The following is a 27,221-nucleotide window of genomic DNA, read 5'->3' on the forward strand; positions in this document are numbered from 1 at the left end:
TGGGTGGACATTTTTGGCGTTATGAAATATGTGAATTGACCCTAAGGGCTTATTCACAAATTTCATAACGCTGGAGGGGGTGGGTGGGTGTCCTGCCTGTGTTACGGCTCATACAAAATTTGAAGAATATTTATATAAAAAGCGTTACATGGGGTGGGTGGGTGTCAAAAATTGTCATTTTCAGCGTTTCACCCTAAAGCTAGGTATGCTGTTCCGCTCAAGAAAAGTAAAAATCTCTGCTCAAGAAATGGTCAAGAAATTTCCTACAGTGAGCTCCATTTGAAATTACATTTCTTTACAACTGCGTACTGCGATCAAAGAAAAGGGTTTATTCACATAATTCATAACGCTGATAATAGCCATTTTGAACACCCACCCACCCCCTCATAACACTTTTTGTATGAATATTTTACAAATTTTGTATGAGCCGTAACACCATGAGGACACCCACCCACTCCCTTCTGCGTTATGAAATTTGTGAATAAGCCCTAAATGCATTTGAATGCATGAAATTTAACAGATGCATCATAAGTGATTCACCCCTAGATCGTTACACTTTGATTTCGGTGCGCATCGAATTTCAAGTACGCAGCCGCGCTCATACAACCACGCAGACAACATGCGCTGCTTTGACAAGACGGACACACCATACTTCCAGATATTCACCACGTTTTGTCGCCGTTCCAGAAGAAAAACAACACAGACAAAGACGGAGAACATCACCCCACAGCCTCTGGCCGAAGGGCAGAGCGAGAGCGACGATACAGTGTGTTGTCAGTCAGAAGTCGAATCGGAAGGAATTTGTGCTCTGCGTTCAATTCAAGTGGCAGCTCAGAGTGATAGCAGCGAGAGCAGTACAAAAGTTAGTGATAGTGAAAATTCTGCATCGTTTTTTCGTCATTTCGCAAATATAATTCGTAATCGGAGATTTTTAGTGTAATATTTCGGACGAAAGAAGTTCCATTATCAGTGTTTCGTGCTCGAGCCGTCGTTTGTTCGTTTTGGCGAGTGTTTCCTATCTAGAAAGAAGAGTAAAATTGCGTAAAGGTTCCAAGAGGAGAAAAGGTTCTTTCTACGCAATAGTGAAAAGTGCATTTTGAGGGAAGGAAAAACAGAATAATAGGTGTCCGTTCCTGAATTCCGTTATATTGGAGAATGTGCAAAGAAATAAGAAGCAAAAATATTGTGTAGGTAGTGTAAAGAATATTGAATTCTGAAAAAGGACAATCAGTAAAAGTGTTGGTCGCAAAATTCGGATCCCGTTACCGTATTCCGGAATAATGAAAGCAAGTGGCCACTGGATACGCGGCTACTAAAGTCCGTTCGACGACGACAACGATAATTGTAATTTCCACATAATCACCTGATTCCGCAAGCTCACGGTTTTGTGCTGTGTATGCATTGCCTGCCCCATTCCGTTTCCACCCCCCGGAATCGCGTTTGAGGAGAACCTGCACCCCGTTTTTGCTTCTGCTGCTGCTGCTCTTGTCTCTACAGTTTTAGTTCCCTGCTGGCTGCTGCGCTTCCCTGCCCTGCGCCTGCACTTGTTCATTTTTACCTCCGTTCCGTTCTCCTTTCTATACCTTCGGCGGACGATGATAAAGGCCAATCATCGTTTTGTCGTTGGTCGCGCAGAATGATTCCAGTGCGGCCAGATAGATAAATAGCAGGGAATTACTTTGGCCACCGGTTTGTGCCAATAAGCTAAATACATGTTGCAAGTCTCATAGAACGCCTCTTTTTAGAGATTTGAACTCTATTGTAATGCAAGCCTCTATAAAGTCTCTATTTTTAATGGAAGGTCCCTAAAGTCACTATTTCCCTTCTCCTTGCAGTGAATTCTGATTTGAAAAACCTAACCAGAAATTTCCGCAGAGATTACTCTAAAAATTCTCCAAAATGCTTTTCCACTATTTCCTTTTCTTTCGATTTCTACAGGAGTTCTTTCCATATTCCAAAAGTTTTCGAAGAAAGTCGTTTATATTTTTAGGAACTTCTACAAGGAACTTCCTACTTCTCCAGCCATTGTCATATGAAATATTTTGTGAATTCATAAACGGGTCATCTCAGGAATTGCTCAAAAATTCTTGCAGAGATTGCCCCCTAAAAATTATTCCATCAGTAATTTCTGTGAAAAATTCTCCAACATTCCACCTACAATTATTTCAACAGTTTATCTAAGCAAACTTAAGTAATTTCTCAAGCTGAATGTTCATGGATTGTCAATAGATTTATTTGAGGTTTCACAACAGTAAATACGACAGGAATCAGGAATTGTTGTACAAGAAACGTTTCCAGAAAATCCAGCCGCAAATTAAAAAAAAACGTTTTTTTTCAGTAATTACCAACTTTTGCGAGAATTTCCTTGCAAAATTTCTCGTGGAATGGCTGCCGTCTTTCTGAAATAATAATAGGAGTAATCTCTAGGGTAATTTCTAAAGGTATCCTCTGAAAAATTCCCGGTTGACACATTGGACACATTGAACGACATTTCTGGGAAATCAGTGCACAGTGGTTCGATCTAGAACAAATGTCGGACAAAACCTCAAACTCTCCTTAAAATAGCTGAAATCATATATTTGACATATTTTATGCCATATTGAACTATTATGGACTTTTATTTTCGATTTTTTCTTGTTTTGGACTGATAATTAGAATATTCAGGTTTGGACGATACATTTTCAACTTTTCCAATCTTCCATACAAAATGGTCAACTTAGGCAGGCTGGTTCGCAGTTATTTATTGACGGATTGAAATGAAATTTTCACAACATGCCAGGCATTACTTGAATTTCAACATATAGTTTTGAGTAATTTTTCCATGCACAACTCCAATAGTAAAAACATCTAGACTAAAGCGCAATTTTTGACAAAAATATTAATTATTCATCCAAAGATATGGAAGCTCTACACAAAAACCATCATAAGTAAATATGTTCATCTCGTCTCAATAATCACCTTATTTATTAAATGCGCCAATTTTTAAAATTTGTAAAAAAAACTACGATGAACTCGTGATAGGAAAAACCACTCAAAAATATATGTTGAAATTTTTGTGACGTTTGAAATAAAAATGTGAAAATTTCATGAACATTTGTCCAAAAATATCTCAGATCTAACCCTGCCCTTATGCAAGTATCATCCATTTAATCAGTTTCAGCATGATTGTCATATCTTTAGCTTCAGTCTGTTATCATACTTGTTTTAACAGCTAAAGCAAATCCACGTAGGGAATGATTTTTCCAATTTGTTTCATTTTATCTGGAGGCCGCATGTCGAGGGAAATAGTTTCGTTCAACCATCTTAATAAGCCGAGATAATTTGTGTTATTTTATTTAGTGACAGCTCAAATTTAAATTCAAGGTTGTTCAATATCCTAATAATATCAAATAAAGGTATAGACAATATTTAATTAAGGTATAACATCAACATAGGGGCCCAGAGAGTCCTAGCGGTAAACGCGCAGCTATTCAGCTAGACTAACCTGAGAATCGTGGGTTCGAATCCCACCAGTCGAGGGTCTTTTGATAAAGTAAATTTTCTCGACTCGCCAGAGCATAAAGTATCATCGCAAAAATGGTCAATCGGCAAGAAAAGTCCTTAGTTAATAACTGCGGAAGTGGTCATAAGAACACCTGTCTGCTTAAAAGCAGTTTTTTCGTTTCTTCTCGGGACGGGATGCAATTCATGGCTACTGCGATTGCAATGCACGTACTAGCGTATTACAGGATTATTATTATTTAATTAGAATTGCACTCCGTACACCTTCAAGCGCGTAGAAAGTGGTCTATCGCAAGTTTTCGCAAAATAATTTGTACCCTACTTGAAAGCTCTTATTTTTAGCTTTCGAATGAACCTATTCTCATCGCGGGCATTCGTGGGCTACTAATGTCTTAGGGTACTTTTATAAAAAATAATGTTTTTTGAACAATTTTAACTTTAATTCACTTTGTATGAATATAATGCAAATTTTTATTCAACTCAGGTATGCTATGTGTATATACAAACAACTTCTCTGAAGATACCATTGCGGGTCGAGATCTCTTTAAATTCATAAATAGCTTGTGAAAAATGGATCGTAAATTTTAATTTTCTTGAAAAATCATGTCCACGGTCCATTCAAGGAGCTGTATAAAATTCAAACTCCAATGAATCTGCTTCATACTTTGGATTTGAACAACAGAAGTGTTGAGGAAGTCAGGAAAAATATTACCGTTCGGATAAAACAACTTTGATTTTTGAGGTTTTGGCCGCCCTCGGACAGGAGGCATCACTGGAGAAATTATTGCTTAAACTCCTAAAAATGTCCTAAACGGAAATCTTGGACGAAATCCTAGCGAAATGAATTTTAGAATCACTGGATAAACTCCAGGGTTTTGCTGATAAATTTGTGAGAGAATATTTGGAATAATTCCTGGAGATAGTCTCTGGAGCAATTTCTAGGGCTATGCATAAAAATCCAGGGTAAATTCTTGGAGGTATATTGAACTTAGTAAGGCCGTTAAAAACAATAAATGTATTATTTGTGCAAATACCTGATTTGGTTTATAATGTAATTTTCGTGAAAAATCTTGAAAAAAGCATTAATACGAGGAGTAATAATTGTAATTCTCAACACAATATTCATATAAAAATGCCTAGCCGGATTTTCTGAAATTCTTACAAAAACTGTAAACTCCTGATTCTTGTTTGATTTATTTTTGTTTTCTTTTTTTTTACTTATCTCGTTTATTTGGCAGGCTCGGGCGCAATTATTTTTGTTTTGTTGGTTCCAGAATTGTTTTTATTGGTTTCCGCACGGTCTTTGATTTGTCCCGGTTCGATCCCTTTTTTCAAGCACAAAGTGTTTAAAGTTCCTAATTAGAACTTTGGATAATTTTACATTATTTGCATGACAGCAAATCATAATTAGCTTATTCAATTTCCGATTTTTGGAAACATAATCCAACTTTTATTCGTCAATAGAGTTTACAAGTTTCAGTGACAAAAAATATGCTTTCGCGAAATGAACCATCTTGACGGATGTTTCATAATTTTATTGCCATACTAAAATCTACTAAAATTTAAAATTTATGTTCAATCTAACATGTTCTTACTTCACTGTTATACAATTTTCTGAAAATTCTGCTCAGGATGATGTAAGAATCCCTACAATAATTATGTGCTTATCTTCCCCAGAAACCTGATAGATTAAGCTTACACGCAGCGAAGTGGACTATCGAAATTCATAGATTTGGCCTTATGGAATTTGGAACGATTATTGCAATACGAACGCTTTATGTATCGTGTTAGCATCACTCCTTATCAAGGCGTCGAGAGGCGTGTGGTGTGCGCTCGGGCCTATCGATCGCATGGTTCTTGGTTCGATTTCACCAGAACATTTTTTGTTCTGGTTTCATAGGGCAAATTTATGAATGTCAACCCGATTTCTTGTGGCGAATTTTCATAAGGGGTTTCTATTTATTTCGATACTACATTTGCCTCCTATAGGTGGGGCTGGTGAGCATGTGACATTGTGCATCCTCAACTAGTTTTATCTTTTTTGATCCAAATAAGATAGAAAGATCGAAGTCAAGAGCATCCGAAAAACAGATTGATTTATATACAACTTTTCACAAGTTCTATCTCATAATTTTGATAAGGAAAAATATTCAAGATTTTGGCAAAGTTTTTAAAAGGTCAAGGTTATCCGAAAGGCAAACAATTTAGCTCGTAATTTTGGCAGTAGTGAACATGTTGAATGAAGAATTTCAAGCTACTTCTATTTATATATTGTGTTCTTTATGAAATTACTGTACGTTACTGAGTCCCGATGTTGCCAAGAAACCCAATTTTTATTCTGTTTTTTCAACAATTTGTCAAGATATGGAACATCAAGTTATGGAGTGTTGACTGTTATTAAATCTCATGATTTGGAACTGGAAATGATTAAGATCAGAACTGTATCATATTCAAGTGATTCAAGTATGATCCATTGCATATTCAAGTGTTTCAGATCTGATGCAAATTTTAAGGGTTCGGGTATGTTTTACTTCATGTGTGAGTGATTCATGCCTAACGCACATCATATTCAAATTATCCAAGTCAGAAACTCTTTATATTCAAGTGATTCAGGATTGATTGTCTTAATATTCAAGTGATTCATGTTGATTCACTTCATACCCTAGTGATAAATGTCTGATCCTGTTTCAGATTTGATTCACTTTCTTCTTCTTCTTCTTTCTGGCGTTACGTCCCAACTGGGACAGAGCCTGCTTCTCAGATTAGTGTTCTTATGAGCACTTCCACAGTTTTTAACTGAGAGCTTTCTTTGCCGATTGACCATTTTTGCATGTGGCAGGTACGAAGATACTCTATGCCCTGGGAATCGAGAAAATTTCCTTTACGAAAAGATCCTCGACCAGCGGGATTCGAACCCACGACCCTCAGCATGGTCATGCTGAATAGCTGCGCGTTTACCGCTACGGCTATCTGGGCCCCTTTATAGTCAAGCAATTCAGGTTTGATTTTCTCCATATTGAGTAAATCATGTCAGATTCACTCCATGTTAAAGTGACTCATGACTAATCCACTTCATATTCATGTGATTCAGGTTTGGTTCGCTTCCTATCCAATTGATTCACGTCAGATTCAATTCATTTTGAAGTAATTCAGGATTGATTCACTTCATACTCAAATAATTCATTTCCAAGTTATTCAATTCGCTCCACATTCAAGTGATTCATACCTGATTCATACCCGATTCACTTCATATTAAAATGTTTCAGGTTTGATTCACTTAATGTTCAATTAATCATCAAGTGGTTCATTTCTGTTTCACTTCATTTTCAAGTGTTTCATACCTGATTCACTTCATATTCGAATGATTCAGGATTGATTTACTTCATATTCAAGTGGTTTAGGATTGATTCACTTCATATTTCAGTGATTCATGTCGGATTCACTGCATATTCAAGTCGGTCAGATCTGATTCACTTGATATTCAAGTGTTTCAGGTACGATCGACTGCATTTTCTAGAGATTCAGAGATGATTTACTTCATCTTTGAGGACATTGATATTCAAGACTCCAATTTTCTATCTTATCTGGGTCAGAAGATATAACTTGTTTGAAATCCTTAATTTCATTTGCTTACTAGTGGCATCAACTGGATTTTTTTTAAATTAAAAGGTCTTCTTTCCGGATGTCCATGACACTCTGAACAACTTTCCCGAAGACTTGAACTTTCTATCTCTTGTAGATCACAAGAGAGAATTAGTTTAGCACGCTCAATTTTACATTCTCTAGCACTACCTATCAGCAAAATTTCGAACCAAACCGTATGCTGTTTTGGTTGTCCTTGACCTTCTGAATAACTTTGTCGAAGGCTCGATCTTTCTATCTCATGTGGATCACAAGATAGAACATGCCCAGTAGTGTCACCTAGCGGCAAAATTGCGAACTAAACTGCATGTCTTCCGAACGTCCTTGACCTGTTGAGCAACTTTGCCGAAGACTCGAAATTTCTATCTCAAGTGGATCACAAGATAGAACATACTTAAAATGCTCAATTTTGCATGCTCACTACTGCCACCTACCGGCAAAATTGCGAACCAGTTATTTGCCTTCCGGATGTCCGGTCGGTTTTTCACATATCATAAGGATCTCGAGATATACAGTGGCCCAATTTCATATTCGTACGGGATACTGTTTTCACATCAAGTTAGTGAAAAATTATTAAATTTATTCAGTTTAAAATACTTTATCAACATTGAAGGTAATAGGTGTCATCTATTATTTGGCAATCACAAAATGTTTCCATTTACATTCATCTTTGGATTAATGGAAAAGTATTGAATTTATGTCTAAAATTCACCCAATTTCATATTCGTACACCTACCAAAATTGAAACGTAGAACATTCAAAACTAAATTTTAAACCTCTATTTGATTGCTGAAGTGCTTTATTATGATGTTCAGATTTAGTGAAGTACATTTGGACAATTTATTAGCAATAATTCGGACAATAACGTTCATTATTGTCATTTGATTCAAACTATTAATTATATTCGTTCAGTGCGCATCGTACCTTCGTGCTGTGCGTACACGAATTCTCTCTGCTCTTGGAAGTTTTCTTAAAAACTACCTAAAGCAATAAAACAGTACTTTTCAGTGCTACAAAAACAGTACTTTTCAGTGCTAAAATTAAAAACGGTACTTTTCAGTGCTACTAAAACAGTACTTTTCAGTACTATTTTTTCTGCTATTGATCCCTTTACGATCCTTGTTTGGACCCGTGCCTTCGATTTTTCGTTGGACCCGTTGGCGAAAGCTAGCGGTGGTAATCCTTCTTGGACACCGTCTTGGGAAAAAACCTTTCGAAGGTCACGTCTTCTTTCGTTTATTAATTAAACATGGTATCAACAACAAACAAAAGGAAAGGTGAAACTCTGAATTCACTACTTCCTTCCAAAAAAGTGGGTTTTAAAACTGTCACTACACGTGGCAAGAATGGAAAAAAGGACGCTTCCCCGGAATGCGAAGTTTCTTCCAAGGGTGAAATGAATAATTGTATCGAAATGAGCAATCAGTTCGATGCTCTAGACAAATTTTCCGAACACCAAATCGAAGCAGCCTCTAGCCCAGGCTCTTTGATTCAAGTGAGGAAGCAAAGAGTGCCGCCTATCGTGGTCAGTTGTTCCGAATTTGGGGGATTTAGGCAGGAGATCTTGAACTCCATTAGGGGAATCAAGGTTTCCTTCCAAATCGCAAAGAAAGGAGACTGTCGCTTTTTGCCGGAAACTCTTAAAGATCGTGAGCTTCTTCTCAAACATCTTGAAGAGAAGAAGCACAAATTTTTTACTTATGACGACAAAACTGAACGTTTGTTCAAAGTTGTCTTGAAAGGTCTCTCAAGTGACTATAAATCACCTGAAGAGATCAAAAATGGAATAAATGATTTACTTGGATTTTCCCCAGTCCAAGTAATCATTATGAAAAAGAGAACCCAATCTGGCATTGTTCGGAAAGGGCTTTCTCAAGAATTTTATTTAGTTCACTTTAACAAAAAAGAACTAAATAATATTAAAGCTTTAGAAAAAGCAAAACTTTTGTTTGATGTCCGTGTGACATGGGAACATTTCCAGAAACCTGGAGGAAATTACCAGAACCCCACTCAGTGCCGTCGGTGCCAAAAGTGGGGTCATGGTACAAAAAATTGTCGCATGGATGCCAAATGCATGATTTGCGGAGGTTCTTCTCACGCCAAAGACGTCTGTCCAGTGAAGGAAGATACCACCAAATTCATATGTTGTAATTGCGGGGCTAACCATAAGTCCAATTTTTGGAATTGTCCTTCACGCAAAAGGGTCATTGAGGCTCGTGCCAGGCAGACGAAAGATAATATCCGTTACGATAACGGTCGTTTCCGGAATTTGCCTGGTAGAGTATCGAACAATGCTCATTTTTCAGTTAACGATCGCTTGATCATGAATCATACCCATCAGGAAGATCATAATCATGCTCATTCACAAACTAATTTTAATCCGTCGGGTAGCCGTTCGAATCTTTCCATTTCGAATGTATCTACCCACGGTAAATCCTTTGCCGATATCGTAGCAGGAAATTCGAACTCCTCCCCTGTTCGATCCATGGGTACTAGACCTGTTCATATTTGAAAAAATCTCAGTAAATCTCCCGGTCAAGCAGTATTCCAAATTATCATGCTAAGAACAATGTGTGGTCAAATTTTCAGCTCATTTGATAAGGATTTCAATATGCTTCAAGTTGAAAATGTGTTTTTGAGCTTATATCAAGGTTTGAAAAATCATAACTAGCATTTGGAAAATCAAAACCACTTGCTATTACCACTACTTGAAAGCTAATTCTATTCTGTTAAAGTTTGTCGAACACGCTAATAAGATCAAATTGAGTTTTAACATTGTTTGATCGAGATTTTTTCTCCGCAGTATCCTGAAATCACAGTTTTTTGAATATATATGGTACAAAAAACACACATTGACATTATTTTTTCAGACCATAGTCAACGGGAATAGAACATTGTAAAACTATGAATTCATTAACCATTAACAGGTTACATGTTACCTAAGGCAATAAATTACAAAAAATGCCCAAAGATCGAGCACTGCATCGCAACCTGATGATAGTTAAATCACGCATGACACATGTACCGACGAATGAATGAATTGAACAAGTTAGCATTGCTTTTTCTTTCCGATTGATGATTGTTTTGATCGCATTTCATTGACGATTCAGAACGATTTGAAAACAATCATCATCATCGACTGAGAAAAAGCAGTGCTAACGTGTTCATTTTTTACATTCCACAAAGCTCACGATGGTGCTCTTTGCTCCCCCACAGCGGATTCACATATGTGCTTCCTAAGTTACTATTTTTTACAATTTATTTTCGTAAGATAACTTGTAACTTTCAACGGGATTGAGTTATAGATATGTTTAGTCATCATGTTCTGGAAGGTAAAAATGCTAAATTTTCATACAGGTATGTTTTTTAGAGAGAACACTTCCTAAAAATAGTGATTTTCAAGAACCTCGAAGCACAAATCTCAACCAAACTATGTTAAAACTTGCTCCAATCGTAAAATCATGTTCGACAAAAGTTCGTAGAATTGAGTCAACTACTGTGTAGAGGTATTTTCAATAATTTTTGGTGTTCCGTTCGGTAGTTATGATTTTTTATAGCTTGAAATTATCCTGAAAATACATAATTGATTTGAAGCACACCTAATTTTTCTCCAAATTGATTGAAATTTTGCCCAGAAGTTCATTTTAACATGAAAAATCTAAATATTGGTTGACTGGTTGATTTCCCGACATTCTTGAAAATATGAATAGGTCTAATGGGTACCCATTCTACTTGTTTCAAATCAAATGGAAAAAACCCTACCGCCACAGGTAATTCCGCTTCTTCGTCTACCGGAAATTCTAATGGGAAATCACATGACATGTCTGCCTCTGATTTTAATTTTCTAACTGAACAATTGAATCTAATGATTGATGCAATGTTCAAAGCCACCACTATGACTGAAGCAGTCCAAGTAGGTGTAAAATTTACAAATCAAATTGTTATTGGATTACGTTTTTCTAATGGATCCAAATAATAATTTAAATATTTTAAATTGGAATGCTCGTTCTCTGAATGGTAAAGAGGACGAGCTGTTTAATTTTCTTACGGTTAATAACGTGCATATAGCAGTTATTACCGAAACGTATTTAAAACCTGGATCTAAACTCAAAAGAGATCCTAACTTTTTTGTTTATCGTAATGATAGACTTGATGGGGCATGTGGGGGAGTTGCAATCATCATTCATAGGCGTATAAAACATCAACTGTTTTCATCATTTGAAACTAAAGTTTTTGAAACTTTAGGTGTTTCTGTTGAAACACAGTTTGGTAAATATACTTTCATAGCTGCCTATTTGCCTTTTCAATGCTCTGGGCAGCAAGTTAATTTGCTCCAAACTGACTTGCGTAAATTGACTCGCAATAAGTCAAAATATTTTGTCATTGGTGACTTTAATGCCAAACATCGGTCATGGAATAATTCTCAAAGTAATTCCAACGGCAGAATTTTATTTGATGAGTGCTCTTCAGGATATTTCTCAATTCAATACCCTGATAGCCCCACATGTTTTTCCTCTTCTAGAAATCCATCTACGATTGATTTGGTCTTAACCGACTCTAGTCATCTTTGTAGCCAACTGATTACTCATGCTGATTTTGATTCTGATCATGTCCCTGTTACATTTCAAATATCCCAAGAAGCGATTCTCAATCCTATCAGCTCCACTTTCAATTATTTACGAGCCGACTGGAATATATATAAAACGTATGTTGACTCCAATCTTGATGTTAACATATCTTTAGAAACTAAACTTGATATTGACAATGCTCTTGAAACTTTAACAAATTCCATTGTTGAAGCCCGGAGCATTGCAATTCCAAAATGTGAAGTAAAATTTGAATCCGTGATTATAGACGATGAACTTAAACTCTTGATCCGTCTTAAAAACGTGAGGAGAAGGCAATTTCAACGCACTCGCGATCCTGCTATGAAAATTATATGGCAGGATTTGCAGAAAGAAATCAAGAAACGTTTTGCTCAATTAAGAAACAAAAATTTTGAAAATAAAATTTCTCAATTGGACCCTGGCTCTAAGCCCTTTTGGAAATTATCTAAAATCTTGAAAAAACCTCAGAAGCCAATACCGGCATTGAAAGAGGAAAACAAATTATTACTAACTAATTGCGAAAAAGCTCAAAAACTTGCTATGCAGTTTGAAAGTGCGCACAATTTTAATTTAGGACTTACTAGTCCAATTGAAAATGAAGTTACTCAGGAGTTCGAAAATATTCTCAATCAAGAGAACGTTTTCGAAAATGCCTGGGAGACTGATTTGGAAGAAGTGAGAACTATTATTAAAAAATTCAAAAACATGAAAGCTCCTCGCGATGATGGAATTTTCTACATCCTCATCAAGAAACTTCCAGAAAGTAGCTTATCATTTTTAGTTGATATATTTAACAAATGTTTTCAATTAGCATATTTTCCTGACAAATGGAAAAATGCTAAGGTTGTTCCAATTTTAAAACCAGACAAAAATCCTGCAGAAGCTTCTAGCTATCGTCCAATCAGTTTGCTTTCCTCCATCAGTAAACTTTTTGAAAAGGTTATTTTGAACAGAATGATGGCCCACATCAACGAAAATTCAATTTTTGCCAATGAACAGTTCGGATTCCGCCATGGACATTCGACCACTCATCAACTTTTACGTGTAACAAATTTGATCCGTTCCAACAAATCTGAAGGCTATTCTACTGGTCTTGCTCTTCTAGACATAGAAAAAGCATTCGACAGTGTTTGGCATGAAGGTTTGATTGTAAAATTGAAAAACTTTAATTTTCCAACATACATTGTTAGAATAATTCAAAGTTATCTGTCAAATCGTACACTTCAGGTTAATTATCAGAACTCCAGATCTGAAAGACTTCCTGTAAGAGCTGGAGTTCCTCAAGGCAGCATTTTGGGACCAATATTATACAATATGACTTACCTGAGCTACCTCAGGGATGTCAAAAATCTTTGTTTGCGGATGACACAGGCCTCTCCGCCAAAGGACGAAGCCTGCGTGTCATCTGTAGTCGATTGCAAAAAAGTTTGGATATTTTTTCTTCATACTTGCAAAAATGGAAGATTTCTCCTAATGCTTCCAAAACTCAACTAATAATATTCCCACATAAACCAAAAGCTCTTTATTTGAAACCTTCAAGTAGACATGTTGTCACGATGAGAGGGGTTCCAATAAATTGGTCAGATGAAGTTAAGTATCTAGGGCTCATGCTAGATAAGAATTTAACTTTCAAAAATCACATTGAGGGCATTCAAGCCAAATGTAATAAATATGTAAAATGTCTCTATCCCCTTATTAATAGAAAATCAAAACTTTGTCTTAAGAACAAGCTTTTGATATTCAAACAAATTTTCAGGCCAGCCATGTTGTATGCTGTACCAATATGGACTAGCTGTTGTAATACCAGGAAGAAAGCTCTGCAGAGAATTCAAAATAAAATTTTGAAAATGATTCTGAGGCTTCCTCCCTGGTATAGTACCAATGAGTTACATAGAATATCCAATGTTGAAACATTGGAACAAATGTCAAATACAATCATTAATAATTTCAGGCAAAAATCGTTACAATCTTCTATTGCCACGATTAATGCGTTATATGTTTAGGTTAAGTTAGGTTAAGTATATTAAAAACATTTTTTTTTTCTCTTATAAGCAGGTGAAATCAACTCACCTGTAAAAAAAAACTGAACTGCTACGGCAAATGAAATGTAATATGTTGTTAACAAAATGTTAATTAAATCTTAAATTTGTTTTACCAAATTAGGATGATAGTGTTGTCAAATAACACAGAACACCTAGATATAAGAAATGAATGTAATGTTTGGAATGATACTAATAAAGAAATTAAAAAAAAAAAAAAAAAAAAAAAAAAAAAAAAAAAAAAAAAAATTATATTTGTGAGCTCTGATAGAAATTTAGTTGAAATGTATACAGCTTACAGGAATCATGGAATCATAAACAGTTTTCATCCCTTTTGAGTTCTGAAATTGTTGTGCAATAACTTCAATACTCTTCTAACATGATATTTTTAATCAATGTAAACCAAATTTTCATTCTAAACAACAGGTAAAGGTTAATTTTGAACTTGTCTGTAAAAAGAATTTGAACTACGAACTTCATTTTACAATAAAGTACCCTAAACTACGCTGTACAAACCTCTACATAATAGATGTTATCGCAATGTTCAATTATCTTTGAATTAATATTCAAATTATATTCAAAATAGCACCCTATTTTGCAATTTATTGATTTTGTAAGAAAAATGCAAAATAACTTGAATGAGTAGAGAGCATTGATATACTTTTTTTAGAATATATCCTGCTGTTTTCATCATTTTATAAAGCGTTTGTGTTGCGGTTACGGCAATAATATTTATTCTATAAATCTCTGTAATCATGTTTGGAAGTAAAATGAAAAATAATATTTAGGGTCGGTGTTCCCTTAGTGGACAGTCCCCTATAGTCGCACTAGTGGCTTTTTACGGCCGTTTTGCTATAAATCTTTTCAAAATAATTTTTGACATGAAGGTCAGGAGCAATCTATCTAAGTACCATTGATACACAGCTTGATTTTGTTCAAAAAATGATCGAAAAAATTAGTTTTGCTTAAAATTTTAGCTCCCTTGAGCCTATAGTAAACCTATTGCTCCTATAGTAGCACTACTGAGAGAAACTATTTTTTATTATACGAAATAATTGATGAATTAAGAACTTTTTTTACATCAAACGAAAGCTTTTTATACACATATTGTAGGAAAAATATAAAAGTTTTATAAAAATAGGTTTTGATTAGTATTTTGCCAACGCCGTGATACTTGTGCTACTATAGGAACAGAAATTAGAAATAGTGCTACTATAGGTACATGTATTCCTATAGTGGCACAAGCGATAATAAATACAAACATATGAGTTTTCGTAGTTTTCATATTTTTCCCACAAAACCAAGATAAAAAGCTTTCAGCTGATGTAAAAATATCCCAAGTAACCACAAGCATTATACCATTGCATTAATTTGGTCGAAAGTCAACATTTTTTGCATTAATAATGTTATCATGCATTTGTTCAATAACTGTCAAGCAATGATGCATTTGATTAACATTGTAAATGCTTTGTAGCATTATTTTAATATAGCATTATGCTAAGCGTTTAGAGTGAATATACAGTTATGCTGTCATACAAGATTACATAACCTCATTAAACGCACTCGAATCTGTAATAAATAAGTAAGACGATCGAGCACGTTCGCACTCGCTCATTGCGTTTTGTGGGATATGGAAGAATAATGAAATGACTTTCTTTCATCTCGAACCCCCATTTCATGATCTAAGGATATATGTATTCATTCAAAATTGTTGTATTTTATCTATGAGACTCTTTTATTCATAAGGAGTGAGAGGAAATGTCGATCAATTTCTCTCCCCAGGATTTTCATGGGTTTTAGTATGAAAAATAGCTTAAAATTGGAGAAAATCAAAATTTCACCGATAAAATATTTTAAAACCTTAAGATTACGAAAATATAACCAAAATACTGTACCCTAGCGAGAAAAACACCGATGTACATTCGATTTTTATAATCGTCTGGTTCAGACATAGCGTGCGCTAGCGTTATTTTTCGATTTTATATGAATATTTGTTCTTAGCTATGCGGCTATTGGTACATCGACCCTATGCAATGTTTTGATGGGAAAATTAACTATGGATTATGTATATCCATTTAGGAGCCAAACTGAGAGAAATGGACCCAAGTTTTTGGTTTTTGATTTGTAATAAATTTTTTATTACCTATGTTACAAAACTATAAGTTGTCGATATCCACTCCTAGCTACTCTAAAACTGATTCTGATTTTCTGAAACTTGTACAATATTCGCAGTAATCATTCTTAAGGACGTGATGTTGAAAAAAAATTAAGTCCAACAATAGACTTACCGAATATTTTAGAAAAAAACATGGGAAAAGTGGAATTTTTCTTAAATTTTCCTAAGTTTCAAATATGTCCGCATATAAATTTTCCAAATGTACTCTACTACATCTAAACAACATAACGAAGAACTTAAGCAATCATCTAGTCCATTGAAAATAAGTTTTGAATGTTGTACATATCTCTTTTGTTAGGTGTACGAATATAGCTTTGGGTCAATTATAGTCACAAACTCAATACTTTTCCATTATTCCAAAGACTTAAGCAAATGAATACAATTTGTTAATGCCAAACAATAGATGACACCTGACCTTCGTTATTGATAAAGTATATCGAAGTCCATGCAACATTTAATAGTTTTATACCAACTTGATATGAAAACAGCACACTTAAATTATTTCACCGACCTCAGTAAAATTTTTCGCCGAGAACCCAACAGCTGAGAATTCGGTAATTTTTAACGCTGAATCTCGGTACTTATTTTACCGAGATATCGGCAATCCGAATTTTTTGCCGAGATCTCGGCAAACGTTACCGAGATTCGGTAAAATAAACGTTTACCGAGATTTCGGTAAAAATTTTACCGAGAATCGTCAAATTATTACCGAGATATCTCGCGGAACATTACTAAAGGACCTATGTACAAATGAGAGATTCTCTCCGCTCTCGTTCTCTTTCAATTATAACAGCGGAATACTAGAGATTTTGGGAAGTTTTTCACTATAGATCGAGAGTCAATTTCCTTGACTAGCGTTTCATACAAAAAACGCAACAGAAGAGGTTAATGTGACTCAGTTATTAATGAAAGAGAAAGTTAACAAAGAGAGCCTCTCAATGTTAGATAGGTCCTTTAGTAATGTTCCTGATAGCTGATATTATCAGCTGTTGGGTTCTCGGCGAAACCGTTTAAGTGTGAGTGCCCCGTACAAAAATGAAATTGAGTCACTGTAGCAATGTAAATTTACCTATTTTGAGGTGATGCTAAACTTTTTGAGGGGTGATTCAATATTCAACTGGGTGTTGCAATACTTATTTTAGTGAGTTCGTACTTATGACGGGTAGTGTACATACAAAATTGAACCATATACCAAGCATTTCTTTCAACAGGGATTTCTTCAAAAATTACTCCAGGGATGAGAAAATTTTCCAGAAATTCCTTATTAAATTCATTTTGCAATTCTTCACGAAATTCCTCAATTTGTTTCTAGGAATTTCTCCAGCATTTCATCCAGATTACTCAGATTCTTCAGGACTTCGTTTAACCCGTATATAAGCCTGAGTGAATTCAAAAATACTAAAACTCACCGCTCAGAGAATTCTTAACAGATTTCAATTATTTTTCGTTGTTTATCACACTTGACAAAATTAAGAAACGGGCGATTTTAGAAGAAAAAATTTAGTCTTTTCTGAAAAAAACTGCTGTTTAATGTTGGTAAATGACCTATTCTAAATAGAATCTTCTAATTCCTACTGTCAATCCTACACATATATCATCCGGGCAGGCTTGATAGAGAATCCTCTGCGATGCAAAGAGCCGATTTTGCCGTTTTTCTTAGGAGCAAAAACTGAACTCAAAATTTTCAACACAGATCCTCAAGCGATTCGAGGTAGAGGTTGAGCATGAGCAGCATGAGCATAAATTACCGTACAATTCGTAGTTGCTACTCCATGATTGACCAGAGATTTTTCGGTTTTCGGGGTTTTGGATTTTTGCTCGATAAAGGTAGCATAAAATTCAACTTGTTTATATGTATCGCAACGGAATGATTGTGCTCTTTCTGTTAGAGCTAATAGATTTCAATTAGTTGAAAACACTAGCGAAATATTAGCGATTGAATGATTTGACACTTTTTTCAATCATTCACCTTGGAATGGCTGCCCGAAAACGGTCATAGTGGAGAGACAAAAACAGTCAAGCAGTGTGTGAACCGTTGGCAGCGCAACGCCTGATGGTATTGATGCTGCTGCTGCTTTGTGTTTTGGTTGAATGGCAGAATCGATGAACTTTGGTGAATTGTGGTCACAGTTCCCAAGACTGTTCACGCCTGACCGGATTCGCGATATTATTCGATAAATGAATTGTAGGGGAAGTCAGGGTAAAACCGACACTGTGGGTAAGATCGACACCCTTTGATTTTTCATGTTTTGAGCAGATTTTCATGCAGTTTCCACCACGCTCTATCTTAACTTGTGAAATGTTGTATTTCGAATGACATTAAAACTGACGCTACCAATAAACTGCCAAAATAAACAACAAAATCATATTGGACAACATAGAAGCAACAGTAGTTGCAATATTTCGCTGTTATTCTTTAACTATTTCGCATGTGAAATTTTTTAAATGTCATTATTTATTCTGCGTCTACATCATCATTTACTATTATTACAATAATACAACATGAAGGAGAAATTATTTTTTGTTTTTTCGACAGCTGAAAACGCTATTGAAAAATAAATGTCCACTCGGGGTAAAATCGACACTTTCATTCTGGGTAAAATCGACACCTTTCTTTGCTTCATAATCTAACTTCAAGGAATCTTTCTAATCGGAGGACTATCTCTGTAGTTTATGTGAGTCTTTATTCTCGAATTCCAGTGAAGTTCACGGAAGGCGAACTTGTCAACATATAAAATATGACACTATATGTTTTGCCACAAGCTATCATTAAGTATTAAAAAAAATATTTCTATGTTATCACGTTTCAACTTATTTGATGAAGCTTGAATAAATTTTTCTCATTTAAAATTGAAAAATTAATAGAATTTGAAATATTTTCACGAAAATTAATTAATCTTATTTGTTATTTTCAAACCATGAGATTCGACAGTTTTTATTATATAAAAATAATTACACTTTTCTGTTTTGTAAAAATAAAACAGTATTTATTTTCACAACCAATCATACGCCACAACTTTATCTTCTAAACGTTCCATGAACACAAATTAAAAATATCCATGTGTATTCACCCCAACTTTATAATCTTAGCATGTGACATTTGAAATTTTCACATATATTTAGTGGATCTTTGGCCTCTCTTCAATAATTTACGTAATATGTGTATAATCCTTTAGAGGAAGGGGTCATAAATGTCGCCAGTCATGTTTAAAGCATTCTTTTCAATATGCAATGTGATGGTGACGTTCACAACGTATAAATTCTACTCAAAGTGCATGTGTCGGTTTTACCCCAACAGGGTGTCGATCTTACCCGCACTCTCAATTGTCTCTTCTAAAAATGATGAAATATCAATTCGATTTAAATCACTATATAACCTTCATATATCATCCATCGATTGCAAGGATTGATATATTTATAACCAATATGTGATTCTACAACAATTTTAGGTTCGTTTAACAAGCTAAAGTACACAAATTTTATCAATAAGCTTAGGGTGTCGGTTTTACCCCGAATTCCCCTATGCCGAACAAGTGTTCATCGTTCGCCCTCGCAAGAGCAAGCAACGCGACCAAAGGATCAAACACTACTAACCCAGATCCTCAAGCGATTCGAGTGAGAGTACAAAAAAAAATGCGAGGATTTTTTTTCAGGTACTCCCTCTCTCTTATTGCGATGCGCAACTTTACTCACATTTCAAAAGAACTCTTGAGTCTGCTGCCCGAACAAACAGTCCTCGGGGAGTTGTGAGAGCACCTTTTTTTGATGGAATTTTACTCTGTTACTCATTTTTTGTTGCCTCTCTGCCTAGCATTTTTTCACTCCATCGCAAAGAGGCAAAGGCAGCACGCTGCTCTAGAGTATTTCACCGAACTCTGATGATGTTGAGGAGAATTATTAAGCCTGATCTGGGGTTCCGTCTTATGATCTTCAAGGAATTTCTTCAAAAAAATCCTGCAGAATACTATCCAGAGTAACTATTGATTATTTTCTTCAATAAACAATCTTAGCAATTTATCATTCCCTCATTATTTATACCCTTGCAGGATTTCAACATCAGCTAAAAAATTTACAAAGGTTTCATCAGAGGTTCTCTAATAATTTCTGAAAAATTTCCTTGACATTTCCCTAGAGACTTCAGTAGAAATATGTCTGACAATTTTCTTTGAACTCTTTTTTCGTAAATTGCTAAAGAATTTTAGGAGAAAGCCTGGAAGGAATCTTAGAATAATCAATCAAACACACGAAAAAAAAAAACTCACAAAAATCGATTGAATTAACTGATAGAAATGAATGAAGTAATGATTTTATTGAAATTAATTTGACAGTTTTTGAATTCCAAAAGATAACATAACAAAAAGTTGTAAAGTAGTGTTTAATTTGCCCCCGGATTAATGCTTTTGAAGTAATTCCTTAGGGAGTCAGTAAAAGAATCATGAAATGATTTCCTGCAGAAATCTTCGATGTAATATTTGTAGAAAACTTTGGGTAAATACCTGAAAATTAATGCATATCATAGAAACATACATACGATACCAGGGGTTTCCCAACAACCGATAATATCGAAATCTCGCAGCACTGACTCCAGTGGCAGCAGCAGCAGCAGCAGTAGCAGCGAGAACTCACGTCCAGCCATCGAAGGCGAAAAAAAACAAGTTAATTTAAATACCTTTGTGTGTATTAATCCACTTCTCCCGCTGCAATACAGGTGCCACCATTAGAGGTGGAAAAGGTGGAAGCAGTGAAAAGAACAAAAACAACAAACATGAAGAACCAAAGGTGCAATTAATAAAACCGAAGGGGGATAACTAAACTAACTAGCACTGCATACTAGTGCCAATCCGCACAGAAAGGCGAAACATCAAGAATAGAGCACAAAAGTGTTATAATAGTGTTTGCTAGATAGAGAGAGAAGCAATAAAGTGGCCAGTGGGTTAATCGAGCGTTGCATTGTTGCAGTTAGGAAGCAAAGGCCTGTATTGATGTAGAAGAAAGGAATAACGTGAAAGTGCGATCATGAGTGATCAAGTGATCAAATGTGATAAGTTTACACTCGACATCGCGACTAAGTGAGCCGCCAAGTCAAGGAAAATCCCAAATCCTCTACAGACCTACATCTGCATCTCGAGAACAAGTGCGTCAATAGTCTGTCTTCGTTTAGATGGAGATCTTCTAGCTGAAGGAAAGAGGGAGCAAAGCGTCGCCAGCGACTGAGAGCCACCTTTGTGAGGCTCCATTACACCAAAACGAAAAACCATGGGAGCCAAGGATTCTAGACCGTCCTGCATTAGCTACGAAGATGCAGTCAAACGTGGTATGTATGCTCTTGAAGTCATGGAATTTTTCGTACACAATTCTCATTTCGGGGGGTGACACCGTTTGTAATGGTAAATGCATCGAGTGCTGCTTTGGGTGGAAGCAAGGGTGCAATAAAGTGCTAGAGTGAGAGGTACGAAAAAATTAACCCATTGAGGACCAGCGTCCTCAAAAGTGAGACGGTTCTTGTAGTGCAATTATTTTGGAAATAAAGAAATCGATCAGGCTGTATTTCAGGAAAGGAGCTTCAGAATCATTATCAAAATTTTATGTTGAATCCTCTGCAGAGCTTTTTTTCTGGTATTACAACAGCTAGTCGACATTTGTACAGCGTACAACATGGCTAGCCTGAAAATTTATACAACTCTTATTCCACTAATATGTTTGTTGGGAATTGCAGAAGGGTTTCTAGAAGAGGAAAAACAAGTAGGGCTACCAGGGTATTGAATTGAAAAATATCCTGAAAAGCACTTATCAAATAAAATTCTACCATTGGGATTACCTTACGAATTATTTCATGAGCGATGTTTGCCATTAAAGTCACCAATGACAAATTTTGTTTACTTATTGCGAGTCAATTTCCGCAAGTCATTTTGGAGCAAATTAACTTGCTGCCCAGAGCATTTGAAAGGCAAATAGGCAGCTATGTATATTGTAAAGTATATTTACCAAGCTGTGTTTCAACAGAAACACCTAAAGTTTAAAAAACTTTTGTTTCAAATGACGAAAAAAGTTGATGTTTTATACGATAGAATGATACGATTATGATGATGATTGAAATTCCCCCACATGTCCCATCAAGTCGCACATTACGATCAACAAAAATGTTTCGATCCAGTTTTCAAATAAGTTTCAGTAATAACTGCTATATCAGGGTGTCTACAACCTGAAAAACCTGCAATTATCAGGGAATTCACCTGGAAAAACCTGGAATGCTCAGGGAATTTCGATCACAATCAGGGAAATTATTTTGAGGCAGTAATTCGTGAGAGAATATGTTCACAACAAAAGATTTTTGCGTCAAAACCCAGAACAACAACAATTCTTCAATCGACAAAAATACGGATGCGCCGCTATTTCAGCTGTTCAATGAGGATACATTCGAGTATGGTATTTTATCCACTTACCGAAACATGATTGATGTTTTTAATATCTCTATTTTTAATCAGTAAAAGATTAAAATATCTAGGGCTGGTAGCAAGTTTCTTTTTTGAAACCACTTTTATGCATGTCTTTAAAAAGTCTCTATTTTTAATAAAGGTCTATGATGTTTCTAACCGAAATGGTCTCTAGAGTATTTCAGATAATTATGATGCAACATGTTTTCTCATATTTCTCGAGAACAGCTTTAGGAAATATCCTAGTGGTTTCTCCAGAGGTTTCATTTGAAATACTATCAGGAGGAACTAATACAGGGTTTTCTCCAGAAATTCGTCAAGAAATCACCACCATCTACCAATTCTTTCAGTAATTTGTCAAAGAATGGTTACAGGCTGGGAGGGAGGCACAGATACTACACTCCAAATATTAAACAACACTTTTCCAAATGGCAAGATAACTCCCGCTCACCAACGACAGTCAAGGCAGGCTTGGGAAAAATCGCTTGTTTTCTTTTGTTGTGTGCCTTCGATCTTTCTGGACAAACATGGAAAAAGGGCCATAGTTTTATGGCATTTAATTTTCATTTTGATTAGAAGAGAGTAAAAAGAAGCGTGTTTTAATGCTTTAAATTCGATCAAATTAAAAGGTGCTGTCGTAACATTGCTTTGGGGTGTACAGGAATCGATTTTCAACCGATTGTAGCAAGCTTTGTCGACATGCAAAACTATGTTTTGATCAAATACGCTCTTTTATCATGTTTGTTCATTCTTTCATATCTGGGCTCACAGTGACAGATCGTGACAGCAGAATCTCGGCTCACTGTGACGTACATACATTTTGTATCGGTTACAGGAATTTCTCAGGAATTTGCTCCAGGAAACCCTTGAACACCTCAACGTTACTACCTCCAGTAATTTTCTCAGAGGTTACTTTGACCAATTTTCCAAAGACTATCCTACAACTCCAGATATTTTTACACTTTTCAACCGAATTTTCCGGTTGTGACTCTTAAGGAATCTTCCAAAGATTACCACAGAATTTCTTTCAAGGAAACCCGCAAAAGTTAATTCAAAAGTTTTTGGTAAAAAAAAACGTTCAAGGATTATTTTTATATTTTTCAAGTACCTCGACGATAATTTCTACGCCAATTCTACGATAATTCCAAACAATTGCTCCGAAAATTCCTCGAGGGGTTATTCGGGTGAATCTATTAACAACATTTCAAATAATTCCTTAAATTCGACCTATGTTTCATTATGGAGTTCCTGTAGAATTTTCTCTAGCATTTTATCCAAGGATAACTGCAGTTTTTAAAACATTTTTCAATGATTTTTTTTAAATCCCCATCGAAAATTCAAAAGTTTATTTAAGGTTTCACACCAGTTAACACTACATCATCCGATCATTCCTATCCTTTTTTTTCAAGATTTCGTTCAGCAATTCCTTTACAAAATGCTGCAAGATTCAGAGATTGAAGAATGCTTGAATTAAAATTTGAGGTAATTCCTGATACCTTCAGGAATTTCTAGTTAAAATCTTAAAGAAATTCTAAAAGACAATCTTGTAGAAAATCCTTGGAGACATCAGGAGAAGTTTGGAGAAGTTTCTGGATCAATCTCCAACATGTTTTGAACGGGAGTCCTGCAGGATGTCCTTGAAAACCCGATTGGAGGATCGCTGAATGAAATCCTGGAGGACCAATGGGTTTCTTGAAAAATATCATAACAATATGTGAAGGAATCCCTGCGGTATTTTTGTGGCATTTTTTGGATTTCTTTTATGATTGCTTACATCGGTGAAATTTGTTTTATTTTTAAATATTGTCACAAATCCAAATAAAGCTTTACATTTGCGCCCATGAAGCTGTCTTAGGTATCCAAATGACCCATGGAAATGAATGATGCTTGATCTTTTTTTTCTGCAAGAGAACGCAGTACTAAACATATTTTTAAGAAAAAGCACTTGAGCTTTGGTATTGTTAGCACCTTCATATTGCACTATTGGATATTAGAATAGCTTCAGCATGCTTCAAAAAATGTCTAGAAGTCTATGAATCGCTATTAAATCAAAAACACTTTAAAATTTGTCATTAGTTTGTTTTAGCCATATGAAATTAGAGTATTTCCGGAACCTGGAATTATTTTGTAGAACTTAAAAAAACTAGAATTATCAGAAAATATCATTTCGGTAAACGAGTAGACACCGTGTATATGTATGTTATTAACTGTTAGAATTTAATTTATTTTCAAATTCCTGGAATTGTTCCCATGTCACACGCACATCAAACATAAGGCTTGCTTTTTCTAAGGCTTCAATATTATTTTGATATATTTTATTAGAGTGAACTTCTTGAGAAATCCCTTTCCGACGAATGCCAGATTGGGATCTGTTTTTCATAATGATTACTTGGACTGGGGGAAAATCCAAGTGAATCATTTATTCCATTTTTGATCCCTTCAGGTGACTTATAGGGCGTCTGTACCAGTGATAGTGGCAATAGTAACGGGTTGAGGAATAAAAAAATCACCAGAAAATAACGGAAGTTTGTTTTCCATATCTAAGTACGTCATTCGAAAGCTTTTCTATTCTATTTTACGTAAAAAATAATCTTAGAATGATAAAATCATTGAATATTTCAAAAAAGCATTTCCTCCATAACTGGAACATGTTCCAGTAATAGTGGTACACCCGATTCTGTTTTTGCACGGGGGATGCGTACCGTGCAAAAAAAGTTTTCAGTTCAAAACTTCAAAAACCGTGCAAAAAAAAAGTAACACCATTTCTCGACGTTTCATGCAAAAATAACGTTCAGTTTTTTCATCATAAGTAAAAAAGAATGTGCTTCTTCTCATCAAAATGTTTGAGATAAAGTTCGCGATCTTTAAGAGTTTCCTGCAAAACGTGAAAGTCTTCTTTCTTTGCGATATGGAAAGAAAACTTGATTCCCCTAATGAAGTTCAAGATCTAAATCCTCTAAATTCGGAACAACTGATCACGATTCACGGCACTCTTTGTTTCTTCACTTAAATCAAAGAGCCTGGACTAAAGGCTGATCAATTTGATGTTCGGGAAATTTATCTAAAGTATCGAACTGATTGCTCATTTCAATACAAATATCAACATTATCATTTCACTCTTGGAAGAAAGCGCGCGTTCCAGAGAAACGTCCTTTAATTTATTATATTTTTGCTACGTTAGGTAAAAGTTTATAATCGATTTTTTCGAAAGAAGTTGTGAATTCAGAGGTTCATCCTTCCTTTTGTTCGTGATTGCAACCATGTTCAGTAAGTGAATGAAGGAAGAAGTTACCTTTAAGGAGTTTTAAGTCATAAGTCCTAAGACGGTGTCCAAGACCAAACAAGGATCGAAAAGGGATCAATGGTAGAAAAAATAGTACTGAAAAGTACTGTGTTTGTAGCACTAGTAAGTACTGTTTTATTGCTTTAGGCAGTTTTAAGACCTTCCGAGAGCAGAAAGAATTTGTGTACGCACAGCAGGAGGGCACGATGCGCACTGGAAATAATCGTCTAAAACAACTTAGATATAGACGACATACTTTCAAGATTTTTTTTATCCCCTTCAAAGACATAATTTTTTGTTGTGTCTCAACCGTCTCAACACACAACATTGTTGATTCAGACCAGACACCTACGAATAACAAATAAAGAGTTGAATTTTCAACTATGTGAGATATCTTGGGCGTTAATGGGTTAAAGGTGTGTGCTGACAGCTCGCTCTGCGGTTGATGATGGCTCAATTGTGTGAGTGTGCGGTTGCAATGCACAGTCAATGAATAAAGAATGACGACGATAGTGGGACAGGTTCGAGCGAGATATACACAGCAGCATATAGGGGTAGCAAAACATTACACACAGTCCGGTAATGAGGAATTCCGCTATCAACGATTAATGATGGCAGTGTTGGAAATTCGTATGAAATGGCGGAGTTAGTTGTTTTAGAGGAAAGTATTCAATGTCCTTTATACAGTTAAAATAACTTACTGCAAAGTCAGAATAAAAAGAGATAAGAAACTTGTTAGATAGCATATTAAAATGTTACTTATAAATTTATATAAATTTCGATTACCTTTTCAAACCGACGTAAGTAACTTTCATATGGTTAACTAATTAAGAAGAATCACAACCTGTCTTCCAAATCTGTATTGAAATGAATCCCCTTTTTAACATTTTTTCACCGTGTACATCGCCTAAATTTTGCATGTAATCAGCTTGCGTTACTAGGTAGTTTCTATCGTTTCCTACAAAAATTATATGACAAAATGATAAATCGTTTCATTTAGTTACTTACGTCGTTTTTGTACCAGTGTAAAATCGACTAAAGTAGTGTTTTGTTTTGATTCGTGGTTAAGTCATTTTGTCTTTCCATACAACGGATCGGTGAAAGTAATGGTTAGGTTGCCAAAGTTGTAAATCTTACTTACGCCCTTTTCTTAAATCATGAAATTAAACGTTCTAAAAGTGAAAACTTGAGTTGTTCTAGAAAGGAATGTGTAGAATTTCGTCTGCGTAACACGTAAAATTGATAAAGTAAGTTTGTGTAATTTTCCGACTTGAGTCTGAATTAGTTTTCGAGAAATATTTTATTTGTTCTGTTTAACCGAATTGAATTACTTAATCATATTGCTTAACAGTCAGCCGGAATAGTAGCAGGTCATTTTAAGGTCTTTTTTATGCATTTCATTTGATGATTTGCAGTAATCTCAAAGGCATGTATCACCAATTCTACTCTAATGACACTTCAAATAAATTATCCATTAAAATTTTCAAAGGTTTCTATGTTTCTCAGAAATTATTGCAAGAGTTTTCAGACCTCTCAGAT

The 27,221-nt window shown here is 35.3% G+C and overlaps 1 protein-coding gene across 9 annotated transcripts in view; it reads left to right on the top strand.

Annotated features, from left to right (window-relative positions):
* Nucleotides 1-768: 768 nt before the first annotated feature.
* Nucleotides 769-27,221, top strand: part of LOC5572946 (ubiquitin carboxyl-terminal hydrolase 32) — an 85,809-nt gene continuing 59,356 nt past the window's right edge. For 3 of the 9 annotated variants that reach the window (XM_021851797.1, XM_021851806.1, XM_021851805.1), the window contains exons 1-2: nt 769-1,344; nt 20,674-21,279. In XM_021851797.1, the coding sequence (XP_021707489.1) occupies nt 21,222-21,279 (58 nt within the window). In that variant the 5' untranslated portion in view covers nt 769-1,344; nt 20,674-21,221. The remainder of the gene's footprint in view (nt 1,345-20,673; nt 21,280-27,221) is intronic. The other 6 variants (XM_021851799.1, XM_021851798.1, XM_021851801.1 and 3 more) reach the window with 6 other exon arrangements.

This window comes from Aedes aegypti, chromosome 3, assembly GCF_002204515.2.
Source record: "Aedes aegypti strain LVP_AGWG chromosome 3, AaegL5.0 Primary Assembly, whole genome shotgun sequence".
In the NCBI taxonomy this organism is placed as follows: domain Eukaryota; kingdom Metazoa; phylum Arthropoda; class Insecta; order Diptera; family Culicidae; genus Aedes; species Aedes aegypti.